This window comes from Aptenodytes patagonicus, chromosome 10 (genome assembly GCF_965638725.1).
Source record: "Aptenodytes patagonicus chromosome 10, bAptPat1.pri.cur, whole genome shotgun sequence".
Classification (NCBI taxonomy): Eukaryota; Metazoa; Chordata; class Aves; order Sphenisciformes; family Spheniscidae; genus Aptenodytes; species Aptenodytes patagonicus.
Window position 1 is genome coordinate 18,414,450 of NC_134958.1, and position 13,746 is coordinate 18,428,195.

The window sequence follows — 13,746 nt, forward strand, 5'->3', positions numbered from 1 at the left end:
TTTACATAGTTGAAATACAGTGCTCCCTGCCTGACTTCTGCAGGAGACTGTCCTGGTTTCGGCAGGGATAGAGTTAATTTCCTTTCTAGTAGCTGGTACAGTGTTTTGGATTTAGGATGAGAATAATGTTGATAACGCACCGATGTTTTAGTTGTTGCTAGGTAATGCTTACGCTAGCCAAGGACTTTTTAGTTTTCCATGCTCTACCGACTGAGAAGGCTGGAGGTGCACAAGAAGCTGGGAGGGGGCACAGCCAAACTGGCCAAAGGGACATTCCATGCCATGTGACGTCATGCTCAGTACATAAACTGGGGAAAGCTGGCCGGGGGGGCCGCTGCTCGGGGACTGGCTGGGCATCGGTCGGCAGGTGGTGAGCAATTGCACTGTGCATCACTTGTTTTGTGTATTATTATTATTATCATCATATTATTATCATTTTATTTCAATTATTAAACTGTTTTTATCTCAACCCATGAGTTTTTCTCACTTGTGCTCTTCCAATTCTCTCCCCCATCCCACCGGGTGGGGGGGAGTGAGCGAGCGGCTGCGTGGTGCTCAGTTGCCGACTGAGATTAAACCACGACAGAGACCTAAGGCAGTGAACAAGAGAAACCGTAGTACCTTGTAGCAAATGCAGAAAACACAGGCATGGCTGTGGAGAATACAAGGTGAAAGCCTCACATCCAGTGCCTCAAAATTGCCATTTTGCATTTTCACTATTACTGTTTTTAAAAGCTGAAGAGAGACACTTCATCACACCTTCTGAACTTCAACATTGAGTCAGACAGACATAGGGACAGCTTGGAGGAATAAGTGAATATTCTATAGAGCTCAGTACAGATATTGTCGAAGTCTAGAAGTAAAGTCCAGTAGACTACAAGAGATATAAAATGTGATGTCCATGAAGGGATCAGGAGCCCAGCATCCCTGAAGATCCAGTTATCTGGTATCACTAGTCTGATTTACAGTACTTTTTAATGGGTTGGAATACCACAGTGGCCTCCTCTCTGGCAGATAGTAACACATTCTCCATTGAATTAGTGCCAAGTGGCATCTACCTTGCTCCCAACCTTTTTATTCTAACTTGTGTACAAAAAACCAAGGAAGACATTGCTATCCCTTCTAATCATGCCATGTTTGCTTCCTGCAGGTGAACGGCCTTTTGAATGCAACTGGCAAGGATGTAACAAGAAGTTTGCTCGCTCCGATGAGCTGGCCCGCCATTACCGCACTCACACTGGAGAAAAGAAGTTCAGCTGTCCTCTCTGTGAGAAACGCTTCATGCGCAGTGACCATCTGACAAAGCATGCCCGTCGCCATGCCAATTTCCACCCAAGCATGCTCAAGAGGCGAAGTGGAAGCAGCTCAAGAACAGGGTCTGTCAGTGACTACAGCCGCTCAGATGCCTCAAGTCCAACAATTAGCCCTGCCAGTTCACCATAGACCTACCTGCACTGGATGTCAGCACTTTGCCTCTAATACCTAACGTGGAGTTTTGTTTGTGTTGCACACATTTAAAAAACTCTGTCGCTTCCCCTCCTCAGTTCCCCCCCCCCCTTTTTTTTTTTTTTTTAAATCAGTAAATAGCTGCCTCCCACTGCAATTTCCAGTCAAATTTTCTTTACCCAACCACACAAGTGGCTATTCTAACCTCATGGACAGACAGACTTACATGTTCCACTTAGTGATTCCTGCTGTCTCAATATTTCTTACATTTTGCGACCATTTACAGATCATCTTGATTATTCTTTATAAGAAAATGAGAAAATCTAAAGAAAGAAAAAAACCCCACTTAATTCACCTCAGGTGTCAAAGTAGTTTTGTAAGACCGGATTGCACAACATGAGCATACATACACTTACAAATCAACTGTGTTGGATTGTGTCCCCCTTCTCCTTTCTCAGGGATGGATATTTATGTTACACAATAATTACAATGAAGACACACCCTTAACCGCAGCCTTACTCTGTAAATATATTTGCACTCAGAAGCTTTTTGTTAGGTTCTTTCACACACTGGGGAAAAAATAAAAAACAAACAAACAATACAAAAACCAAACCAGTGCTGGAATGTAGTACCAGACTCTTCCATTGTTTGTTTTCCTGATTATATACCTACATTGGGGAGCATCCAAACAGGAGTCTTGTCTTTCTTCAAGCTGCCCTCTGCTTTTGGTAGCAAGCCGTCTTTTCACTTCATGCTGAAGATGTTCCAAAACAAACTTCCTATTGCAAAAATCTCTATGAGGTTGATAAACTTGTTTGTTTGTTTCATGCTAGATAAAATTCTGAGAAAAAATTCTAAACAAGATGCCTTAAGTAAATAACCTAAATCATGAGGAAACATATTTACACTGGGTAACGTTTTATTGCAAGGTGGCATGGAATCTTGGAGGCATTCTGTCATCACTCTCTCCAAGCTGTTAAGCTCTCTGCACTGCCTGTTCAGTATGGGACCAACAGAGTATTCAAATCAAACCACACTGACTTGAACAATTTTTTTTATTCTTTTTTCCTTTTTTTTTTTTAATGAACTATGGAAATAGCATAGCTGAACCAATGCCCATCAAAACTTTTATCAAGGTACTACTTACCTACTGTACAGCTGTATCTTAGCAAGACAAATGGGCTAAGACATAGTTTCTGTATCCTGTTGCATCACAATCATGGTCGCTGGTAAAAGGAAGCAAAAATCATAAGGTATCTTCTTACTGGAAAAATAAAATATGCATTTTTAAGTTTTAAAATAAAATGACATTTTAGCTCAGCACTACTAGAAGTTTCTCAAAAATACATATACCAGCATAAAGTAAGGTGCTCTCATTTCTGAATAACCGCTTAGTAACAAAAAGGGAATCTTGGCTAGTTTTCAATAATTTTCAAATATTTGACACTAGATAGAGCACTAGTAGGTAGATTTTTATGTTTTATATGGTAGAAAATACAGCAAAAGACCAGGAGCATTGTGATGTACTGGAGACCTCATTGGCAGCAAATACACTTCCCTTGGTTTGGCTGGGTCTGATGGTGCATGTTATAAATTCAGGTCTTTTGATTCTGGAATTTTTGGGGTTTTCTTGTTTTTACTGTAGGGTATAAATGCAGTTAAGTGTAGCATGGTGAAAAGAAACTCTGTATGCCAAACCTGCCATTTGATATCAAGCGAATGCCTCCACATTCCAAATGAACCTGTAAACGATTCTATGATTCTATCTTGCTGCTTTGCATTGATCCAATTTTGCAAGTTTTTATTGTACTGTATGTTAACCGTGAGAGGCTAATACAGATTTCCAAGTAGTTTCATAGGTACTTCCATAATATTTACATTATTCGTAATACTACACATTCTATTAGTTGTAAGGATAAATACTTCAAGACAGTTCAAAGTGCAGATATTTCAGTATTTTTTTCATGTTCATTTGCTTCAGATTTCACCTCTATAAAATCACAATTTTCCCCTATTTGAATTGGAGGTCATGCGAGGCACAATTCTACTGTTTCATTTCACAGAAAATGAAAGAACATCTTAAGGGTTTTTTGCAAGATGACAAATATTGTTGAGTTTGTGTGATGAGTTGCCTAACCACTGCGAGTTAGGAGAAACCCAGATCTGTTTGCCTCCATAGATTTCCTCTTTTCTTTTTTTCTTTTTTTTAAATCTCATCTGCTGAGATACACAATTTTAACAACTTGATACAATTCAGGTAACAGGAATTCACATTCCAATCATTTCTGTGACTGCTAAAAGTGCTCTTGTGCTGTAGTTAGTAGAGAGGCATTTAAGATACCTAGCTAAAGGAATTCTACAGGTCAGCTGTGTCTTGTGCACATACTTCAAAACAAGTCATAAACACATTTCTCATTATCATTCTACCTTAATAGAGGGATATGGGGGGAAAAAGAAACCCCAACAAAACTAAAGGGAAACTAAGTATCGGCAAAAATCATAGGCTTCATGTTCTAAGTTCAGTTTGTTGCATAATCATCTTTTCCAACAAGAGCATCATTTAATCTTTAGCAAAGGAGGAACCACTCCAGTCCGTTTATTTAGGGCATAATTCAGCATGAATCAGTAGGTACATCACAAACAAGTTGTTTTAATAGCCTGGAGAAAGAATGTTCGCACCAGGTTTTATTAGTACTGAGATTATGGGATATAAAGATTATGAGACAACCTATTCTGAGTGACACAAGAACTATGTAATTTTTAACTCAAACAGTTAACTAAGCATTTTATGTATATTCCTCATAGATTACTAATAATTCGCCAAGGTTAAGCAGAAAAAAAAAATTGGTTCAAAGTCAAATTTCCAGATCAGCCAGTTCATCTAATGAGAAGGTTATGAGACTATATACAGCCAACATAGCTACACTTTCAGGAAATTCTGTGAAATTTGTTGTTAAAACTTTCTTTTTACATCTTAGCTGTAAATACCTCAGAGTGTGTTAGGCTGACAGTCAAATTAACTGTGTTTTAAAATCCTAACTAGAGTTTCAAATATATCCATTAAATGTTTAATACATGATAGCTTTAGGATAAAAAGAATTCCAAACCACTAGTAGTTTCCAAAACTGAATGTGAACAAAACTTCCGATAATATTTTCATATGGAAAGAGAGTGTTAGAGGTTTTCTAGATGCTAGAAAAGAAGCAGAAGCACCAGCAAGGTCATAAGACTGCATTCTCATGATTGTTCCTCCTGAGTTTTGCAGATACGAGAAGTCTGAACAGCTCAAATTATGTTTTGAAATATGGGTGCTTATCCAAACTAACCTTAGATTTTTACCCTTTTGTTGTTTCACCCAGCGGTGTAACCTAAAACAGTCTCCTGGCATAGCAACAAACATTGCACATTCAGGAAATACTGCTCTGGCAAGGTGCAAATTTCTTCACAGTCCTCCATTTGGAGGAGCGTGCATCTCTCCTCCTGCCTCCCTTCCCCATGCAATCTGTTGAGATGAATCCCCACAAACTACCAAATTGCCCCAATTTTTTTTTCTTTTAATTTCAGAATATAGTAACAGGTTTATTATTATTAAGAAAGCCCTGAAAGTTTGTTTGTTTTTCTCCAGCCGTGAGTCTAGCTTCCTCTCCAAGAGTTGAGCTTAACTGCCTTGCTATAGGAAACGGGTGCAAGTTAAAATCATCACTTCACTACCACCACTCAACTGAAACTAAAGATGCTCTTAGAAACTCATTCACCCCTTCCATTAACATCCTCTGCAAAGGCCTGAAGTGCATTAATGGCCACATGAATTCAGTTTTCATCCTGCTTCTTAGAAAGCAGTCCTGGTAAACTCCTGGCAGCTAGATTTTATTGTGAGAATTGTTTATATCTGCAAATTAGTTGTTCCTTGCTTTTATGATATATGCATAGTATCTGTTTACATTACGTAACTGCAAAGGTATATATTCATAACAAGTCATCAGAAGCCTCTGTTTGATGGTAACACCTAATTCCTGTATGTATCCTACCCTCTTTACTGCATTAACCCTTGCAATAACTTTTAGCTATGACAGCCTCTGTACACTTTTAAAACCTCATTACCTTCTATCCAGACATTCAGCGCTTCCCGTGTTTCATGCAGCCAGGCAGTAAAAGGCTGTGTGAGGACCTTACCCGTTTCTAGCTAGTTACATTCACAACTGCTTTTCTCCAGTTCTTTGCCATGAGTTCTAGAATTTGTACTGCATGAAGTACATCGTTGTTTTGGGGAACATGGTTTGTGAAGAAAGAATAAGGAAAATGAACTCTGCGTACTTAAAGCTTGCCTTTTCATTGCCATCTGATTTACTAATTTCATCAGGTGATGCCTACAAACTGACTTTCAGGTGCTCTTTTACTCCATCACACCATCTGTGCATTGGGTGCTAATACATAGTCTATGTCAGTGAACGGGATGATGAACATCTGTATTTTTAACTCTTTTGGGGATAAAGCTATAGCCTTAGGCAGAAGAAAATAACCAAATTATACCTGTTTACCCCATAAGCCAGAATATAGAATGCAAAAGCCCATCCACGGTATAGGTTTTTTTATATATATACATATAAATATTTATATATATGGATTTATATAAGCATATACACATATATATAAATACATATATATGTGTATATTGTATAGTACGTGTGTGTATATACATAAATACACAGCAGTGTGTACATACTACACGCCAAATAATGAAGGGATGTCTACAGAGCAAAAATAGGTATCCATTTCATTATAACTAGTGATGGGTCTGAACCAAAATCCTAGATCCAAACACCATTGCATTTGGAAAGTTTGAACCCGCTTTTTGAGATTTGTGGTTGAGTTTCATCTCTGGTTAGAGCTGCAGTTACTTGTGTATATATGCATTCTGGGGGATGTGTGTGTGTGCGCACATGTGCTTTTTCAGAAGCGCATGCCTGTGTGGGTGACAGAGAATGTGTGTGCCAGTAAGTGTGCACGTGTTTACATATATACTTCCAGCTTTGGTGAACTATAATGTTACCGGTGTCATCTTCACTTGTACAGTTTTATCAGCAGCACATGAATGCTTCCATGGGTCACTTTTCAACTTTAAATCACTACATTGAACCATTACAGTTGTACAGTTATATGTTCATCTATTCTTGCTCTGCTGTAACTTTTTATGTATTTTGTACTGCATAGATTATATATTGTGATAATGTCCTATGCAACAACAATAAAAAAGAAAAACAAAAGGAAAAAGGAAGAAAATTAACAACTGTAAAATATCGTCTTAACTTGTATGCATGGTTAGTGACGTTTACGTTTTCCAAAATAAAACTTATAACTATGAAATATTGGTTTTCTCTTAATTTCCTTTTCTATGTGTCAGTTAAGAAGCATCAATTGTTAATATTTCTGCTGTTCATTTAAGGCTTGATACCTTGTTTGATATCTCTGTTTAAATTTCACCCAGTGCTATTGTTTAAAATGGGATTTTTTTTTTTAAATCATTTAGAGAAAGTTTCTGTGATGTTTGTTTTGTACTCTCCTCTGCTTTAACCGGTATTTTGTAGTTGCATAGTGAAATTCCTTTCTCAGAGCTGGTATATACTGTGATTTTCTTTACAAGATGGTTATGGGATTAATATGCATGACTTACAGGTCAGAGAGTCAACCATCCTTTCTTTCAAAGCCCAGTTCTTTGCAAATTTCTGATATCATCTCCATAAGCGGCAGTGTCCTATCAAAACAGTAGTAATTTAATCTCACAGCACCCTGAAATGTTCTTTCCTAATTTTAAAGATGAGGAAATTGAAACATAAGAGATTTGAGTGACTTTCTCAAAGACATGAGGCAATGGCAGATGTATGCCTTTATCCTCCTTTGAAAGTAACACCACACCCCAGGAAAACAATTTTGTGCCCTATAATGGGTATCTGTCTATAGAACATTATAACCGATTGCAAAAATAATTTAAAACAGTGGACTACTGTTGAAAAATGAAAGTTAAAATACCCTTACTAAACTAGGGGCAATTGTGGGAATTACTTTAAAATTAGCACATTTTCTTGTGCAGGGGTCATGAAAACTGTTCAAAGCAAATAACTTGGAGAGCCATTATCTTTAATAGCAGGTTTTCCCAAGTATTCGTTACAGTGTTGAACTGTCAGTGCTATTCATGATCTCTGACCATGTGCCAGTTAGCTTGTACATCTGTACATGTCTATGATCAACTGCTATTTTATAACTTACACAGAGGAACTAGCTAAATCACATAAATGCTTAACTATGTTAATGCAGTATTTAAGGGCTCGTTATCTGAGAATAACATACTCTTTGGGCATGCAGCAGGTAGCCCTGACTCTTTATTAGTGAACCCTCACTGGAACAGAAGACAAAATGCTTCTGTCCAGCAGAAAACTACAGATTTGTTTCATTCTCTTCTACTAACATTAGCATGATGTGGCCTCTCACTGCTTATTCTCAATGCCTGTGTTACAACTGGGAAATCCCAGGCAGAGGACTCTCTGAAGCATTCAAGTTGTGAGAATCCTCAGGCAAAAATCCTGGTAAACCATCTAATACCCGAGTGAGTTGAAGTTCCCTTGCAGACCTTGTGTATCAGTCTGTCTGTTGAACTTCTTCCATTTCAGATCCACTGAAGTAACTAACATTACCCTACCCCTGGCAGTCTTTCCCTTAATGCTTCCTCAGATGTCCTCTAACCCCATTCACAATTCTTAGTTCAATTTTCACCCTTGAACAGACAGGCTAGGCAGCTGCTTTAGAAGTCCAGTTACTTTTTGCTAGTTTGTTCCTATGGAAAGGGTGTGACATTATCTAACCTCTGCCACTACTCAGTTTTTCAGCCACTTGCTCTATCTGAATTCACTGTACTAGGGGGGAAGGTGGTGAGGGGTCTTTTTTCACTGATGCTGGAGAAAGTTGCTGCAGACTCTTGCTCCTCATTTCTGTGAAGGAATGAGTCTGAAGTTTCTTGAAAATACAGGTTACACAACACTTCTAGGCACTGTTCGTGAAAATAGGCCCTGAAGAGTAGCATTTCTGAAGTCTTCCTACATGAAGGATCTGCCTCATGTTTGGTAACAGAAGAGCAGTCAAAGATAGTTTTCTAATCTTTCTAGAATGAAAAGAAAAGCAAATCCTTCTAAAAGGATATGCCTTTTCAGTTTAAGTATGGAGTTGTTGCCTTGGTACTGTAATGTTATGTGCCTCCCCACCCAGACACCCACGCTCTGAAACATGTGTGTTAACACATTTTCATCTGCAAAAGAAACTTCTCCTCTCGGGTTGCTAAATCTATGGGTTTCTGTCTCGCCTGTGACTCAGCATTTGCCATGAAATGTTCATAGACTTGGCAGTAATCCACCAGTTCAGAAGAGAAGCGATAATACTGCTAGAATTAGGATAGGATTTTCCTATTTACATTTACCTGTGTATAATTTCTGGCTTCAAAGTAGTCCACCTTAAGGTTCATTGCCCCAGTTTTTCAAGGAACCACACCCATGGCATGCTTTGCTAGTTGACTGCAAGAGATTAAAGTGACGTAAATATAAATACGCAGTCAATAGAAACAGAGAAAAGCAAGAGAAGATGGAGATTGAAATAAAAAAGAGGTGAGGACAATGAGACAACCCGGGTGTTTCTAGCAGCTGACCAGAAAGGCTCACACAGCACCAGAATACGCATGGGGCTTCCTAAAGAATGTCAGAGCAAGCAAGCGAGGCAGCATCTCCAAATACCAGAGACAGCATTTTCTTTTCTAAGAGCCGTAGAGGAGGGAGCTAAGTCAAACAGTCATTCAAGCAGGCAAGCACACGTGTCTAGCTAGCTACAATGTGTTGCTGGCACAGCTAAGAGTACAAAGAGAGAGGGAGGGATTATTTTAACAGATTTCTCAATCCATGCACCAGACAAGGGAGGGGAGTCTGGATGCCCAGACATCTGAGCAGCAAGAGTGGAAGAGGGAAGCATGAATGAACACTGGCTTTGGGAGCCAGATTTGTGCTTTGGGCAACTCCAAGAACAAGATTACATTAAACAAGTCTGGAGGGGGAAAAAAAAAAAGAGTGAAGAAAAGAGATCTGAGAAAACCTGAGTGGGGTTTTAGGCAAGAACAGGCCCCAAAGGTCTGCTAACAAAACCTAAACACTGAGCTTAGTAATAACTCTACCTCACCAAGAGAAAACAGCTCTAGAGTATAATTACTGCCTCATCATAATTGTAAATAAAGGATCAACCTGTCCTACCTGGTTGGCACTGGCAGGAGTTAGATTTAATCTTTGGCCCCCACTGGCTGGAACAAATGTTCAACGGGAAAAGAGGGGTCGGCATCAGGGGCTGGGCTAAGAGAAGCTCTGAGACGCTGTTGCTGGCAGGTCTCTGCTGAGCTGACGTTTCTTCTCTGCGTCACCGGATAAACGTGCCTGCCTGAGCGCACAGCAGCAGGTCTGAGCCTGCTGCACTAGTACTTGTAAGGTACACGCCAAAGGGTCGCAAAGGCTTACACTGCCCAAGCTGGCCTGTTCAGAGCTAGCCCAAGTGTTCTTCCCAGGGCCTACCTGGTACGACTGGGACATCTCCCAGAGGGAAGGTGCAATGTGCCAAGTGGGTGGATGAGAACACCATTGAGAAAAAAGGCCCAGTTGAAGGACAAGAGAGAGCTGATTAGAGAGAGAGTTTCAGGTGTATGGCAGCATAATAAGAGGAATGAGATGAAAAAATGTGGGAAACAGAGATGAAAGATGCAATAAATGGGGAAGGTAAGGTAAAGAGGGGGAAGATAAGTACAGTAAAATGAGAAAGTATAGGGTAGGATGAATTTATGTCATTTTCTAGAGAGAAAAAGAAAGGCCTAAAGTGCAAAATCCAAAAGGGGGTCTGGAGGAAGGAGTAAGATAGCTCATGCAGGAGCATTTCCAACAGACTAGAAGGTAAGACGTGTCAGCGCGTAATAAACAGGACTGTGTGTCTTTAAGAGACCAATGTTTGTGTTTTCCCATGCTCTCCTATTGTGGAAATAACTTTCTGAGTCATTTCTCTGATCCTGGAGACAAACTGAACAGAAACAAAACATAACAAAACACAATAGCAACAGGAAGAGAGAAATTCCTCCCTCCCCCTTCCACCACACACGCATTTCACGTCAGCAATCTGAACGCACTCAAAGCCTCTGAGTGGAAGAGAAACAAGGCGCAGAATAACAAAGTTGTTTGGTACACACTTTTTGAATCAAGTTCACCTTCTCCACCACTGCGTAAACAGTTAAAACATGAAAGCACGCTTCCCCAGTCTGTTACTTTTAAATATTTTATCCAGTCTCTTTGGTTGAAAGTCTTACTTTCCAGATTTTCCACAGACAGTGAATTGCATCAGGAATTTGCTAGCTTTTTCTAAACTTCAAAGCTTTGCACTTCAAAGACACTGCAATTTTTCTCTTGAGCCTCATGCCCCACCCTCTGCAAAAAAGATGTCAGTTTGGGACTCTCTCTCAAAATGCCACATTTGGAAGCTCACGTACAATCTAAAAATCAACATCACAACTATGATCTTCCCAGAGGGAAGTAATGAGATGGGCACCCCCTTAGGTGGCTGGCCCCAAACCCAGGCTGTATCAAGACTTCCTACACCAAAATGCAGAATCACCACTGATCAGACCCGAGACGAGTACATTTTCTCTGTTTCTTCCTTTAGCCTCAATTACTGTGCTGAGAACTATCTCAAACCCTTTGATATTACAGGCAATAAGGTCCCATGAAGTTGCAAGGCCTTACTGGTCTGGTTTAACATGCAACCTTTTTGTTGACTTTGGAAGTCGTAAAACAAATCCCAAGCTTTCCCACTGCGGGGCTGCTGTGCAAACTGCCGTTTGCAGCCCGCTGAGAGGAATAGGATGACTTGACAGGAAGAAGGAAGAAGAAAGTTTTGTTCAGGATTGCCAATCCCTCTTCTGTCACTGCAGCGAGCCCTGCCCCACCTTCCACCCTGTGGGAGAGCAGTCACTTTCAGGGGCTGAGGGTTTGAAAGCAGCCACAGCACTCCCCAGCTTTTGCAACTTTCCCTGAAGACTGGGTAAGGGATGGTTTCCCCTTAACATGCCCTCACAAGCAGCTGTACTGAATAACCCGGGTGAACGAACAAGAAGCAAGCCAGGGAAACAGGAACCTTGTGGAGGGTGGGACTGCACAAACAACAAGACTGGGTGAATAAATCAGTCCTGGCTGTTGGCTTCACTATAAGAAACGTTCCATTAAGGCTCCACTGGATATTTTTTGACTCCACCTGTCTATTTTTAGGAAGGATAATTAATGCTGAAGGAAATACGGAAAAAAATCAAGCTTTAAGTCCAAGAATGGAAAATTTCATGTTTTCCACAAAATCACTATGATTAAGGAGGACTAAAAAGGGAGGGTTGTATTTCAGGAGTAAAAATGTGCTACAAGTCACTGTAAAAATTGTATGTTACATGGTGTTTGCTAAGAGAGGGGAAGCATTTCAAGAAGACAGCGCTTCACCACTTAACTGTTATTAAATAGGAGTGAAGGCAGAGCTGAATGCCCATCTTTAAAATGCAGCTGTACTCTGGCTATGTTTTTGTGTAGCTCTCAGCTGTGCTGAGGCTCCCAGCTTCTCTGCATGTTGTGATCTGGCTTTGGGAGCGGCTGGCTGGGACCTCGAGAACAACTGGCACAGGCTCTGCCCAGTTCTGTGCATGAAGTTATACAGTAAGAGAAAAATCACAGCCAAGTTAAGTAGCACCCTCACCAGGTCCTTAAAATAATCTGCCTGAAGTTCAGGGCTATTATAAGGCTAGAAAATCTGTTCTATGAACTAAGATGGGAGGTTCTCAGAAAAAAAACACGCCCTCTTGGATACGGGAGCTGAAACATGACAGAACAATGTGTGCAATGCTTTCAAAATTCAGCTATTATTTTACTGATAGCAATGGTTTAGATTCACATCCCTCTGCCTTATGACACAGTCTTCTATCAGTGTTAATGTTACCATTGTGTGTAGAAGAAAAAAGCCTTTCCTTAGTGATCTTCTCTCTGTGTGTTCACATCCCATCTCACTCTGAACAGCAACTGCTTCAGAGCAGGGCCTCCTTGCTTGCCTGCTCAGCATCTTCTGCACAGCACCTTGCAATCAACACAGATGTGAACGGCATCTTCACCCTCCTCCAAGGAAAACCACTGTGGCTCCCTACTATCCAACCACAATCCACATTCACCGTTACACACACAAATTTTTGTACTGTAGGGGACACCTCATCTTAGACCGAGCCCAGCTTGTAAATTCCTGACACCACAGGGAACATTTGTGTGAAATATCTAACAGAAGTGGAACATGTCAGGGGGCAGCAGTCAATACCTAAAGCAGTACCTCCCTTTTAGGTGCCTCTAAAAAGAGCTGCCTCTTTGCTTTGGGGAGTATCACACAAAAATTATCTTCTCAACTTAGAACTGCCATTTCCTGTAAGCATGACTGCGGTCTGGGAAGGGTTGTTGCTAGGAAAAATCCCTGGGAATTATTCAGCACAATTACCTAATCATACCTTCCATGCCTGATAAACACTTGCCCCCGTGTCTCTAATTACACAGAACCTCTTTGCAAACCTGCTGGATGAGGATCTGTTTATTTCTAACAGGGAGGTAAATGTCATCTCCCATGAATGATAAAACAATTGGAAGAATAAGGACATGCTACAGAGTGTCTTTTCTAATGAATAGTATTTCTAATTTTAAAAAGGTTTGCAGATGTGACAGGGTAATGAGCATTTGAACTACTTGGTGCTAGCCACATTTTAATGATATGAAGCACTATACAGTAAAAGTGATGCTGAAGCATTTATATTTCGTATTTGCTTTCAATTACTTTGACAAGAAAATGTTACAGCAGTATTGTCCACAAATCTTAGAAGCCCAGATTCATGAGCTACAGCTAATGAGCTCCTGGCTTCTCTGATAATTTCTGCAAAAAACAGGAGTCCTTGTATGAACAGCAGAAGCCAAAGGCAAAGCAGACTGGCTGCGGTACAGGTTTTATCAATAATAAAGATACATAGCCCCCTCTTGACTGTCCAAATCTAAGCCAGAGGCACAGCAAATACCTCAAAGGCCATCAGGCAGCAGTAGATTTAATTGCCACATGGGAAATGAGCTCAGTGAGTTCATCCAACTCTAAGGTGACAAGTACCTAACAACAGCCACTGCCATCGACATCTGTGGGTACCTCACAGAGACACATGCATGGAGCCAACATGAACAC

General features: G+C 40.4%; 1 protein-coding gene across 1 annotated transcript in view; it reads left to right on the top strand.

The window, feature by feature from the left end:
* Positions 1-6,805, top strand: part of KLF13 (KLF transcription factor 13) — a 37,289-nt gene extending 30,484 nt beyond the window's left edge. Inside the window, exon 2 of the mRNA XM_076348348.1 lies at positions 1,151-6,805. Within this exon, the coding sequence (XP_076204463.1) occupies positions 1,151-1,443 (293 nt within the window). The 3' untranslated portion in view covers positions 1,444-6,805. The remainder of the gene's footprint in view (positions 1-1,150) is intronic.
* The last annotated feature ends 6,941 nt before the right edge of the window (positions 6,806-13,746 follow it).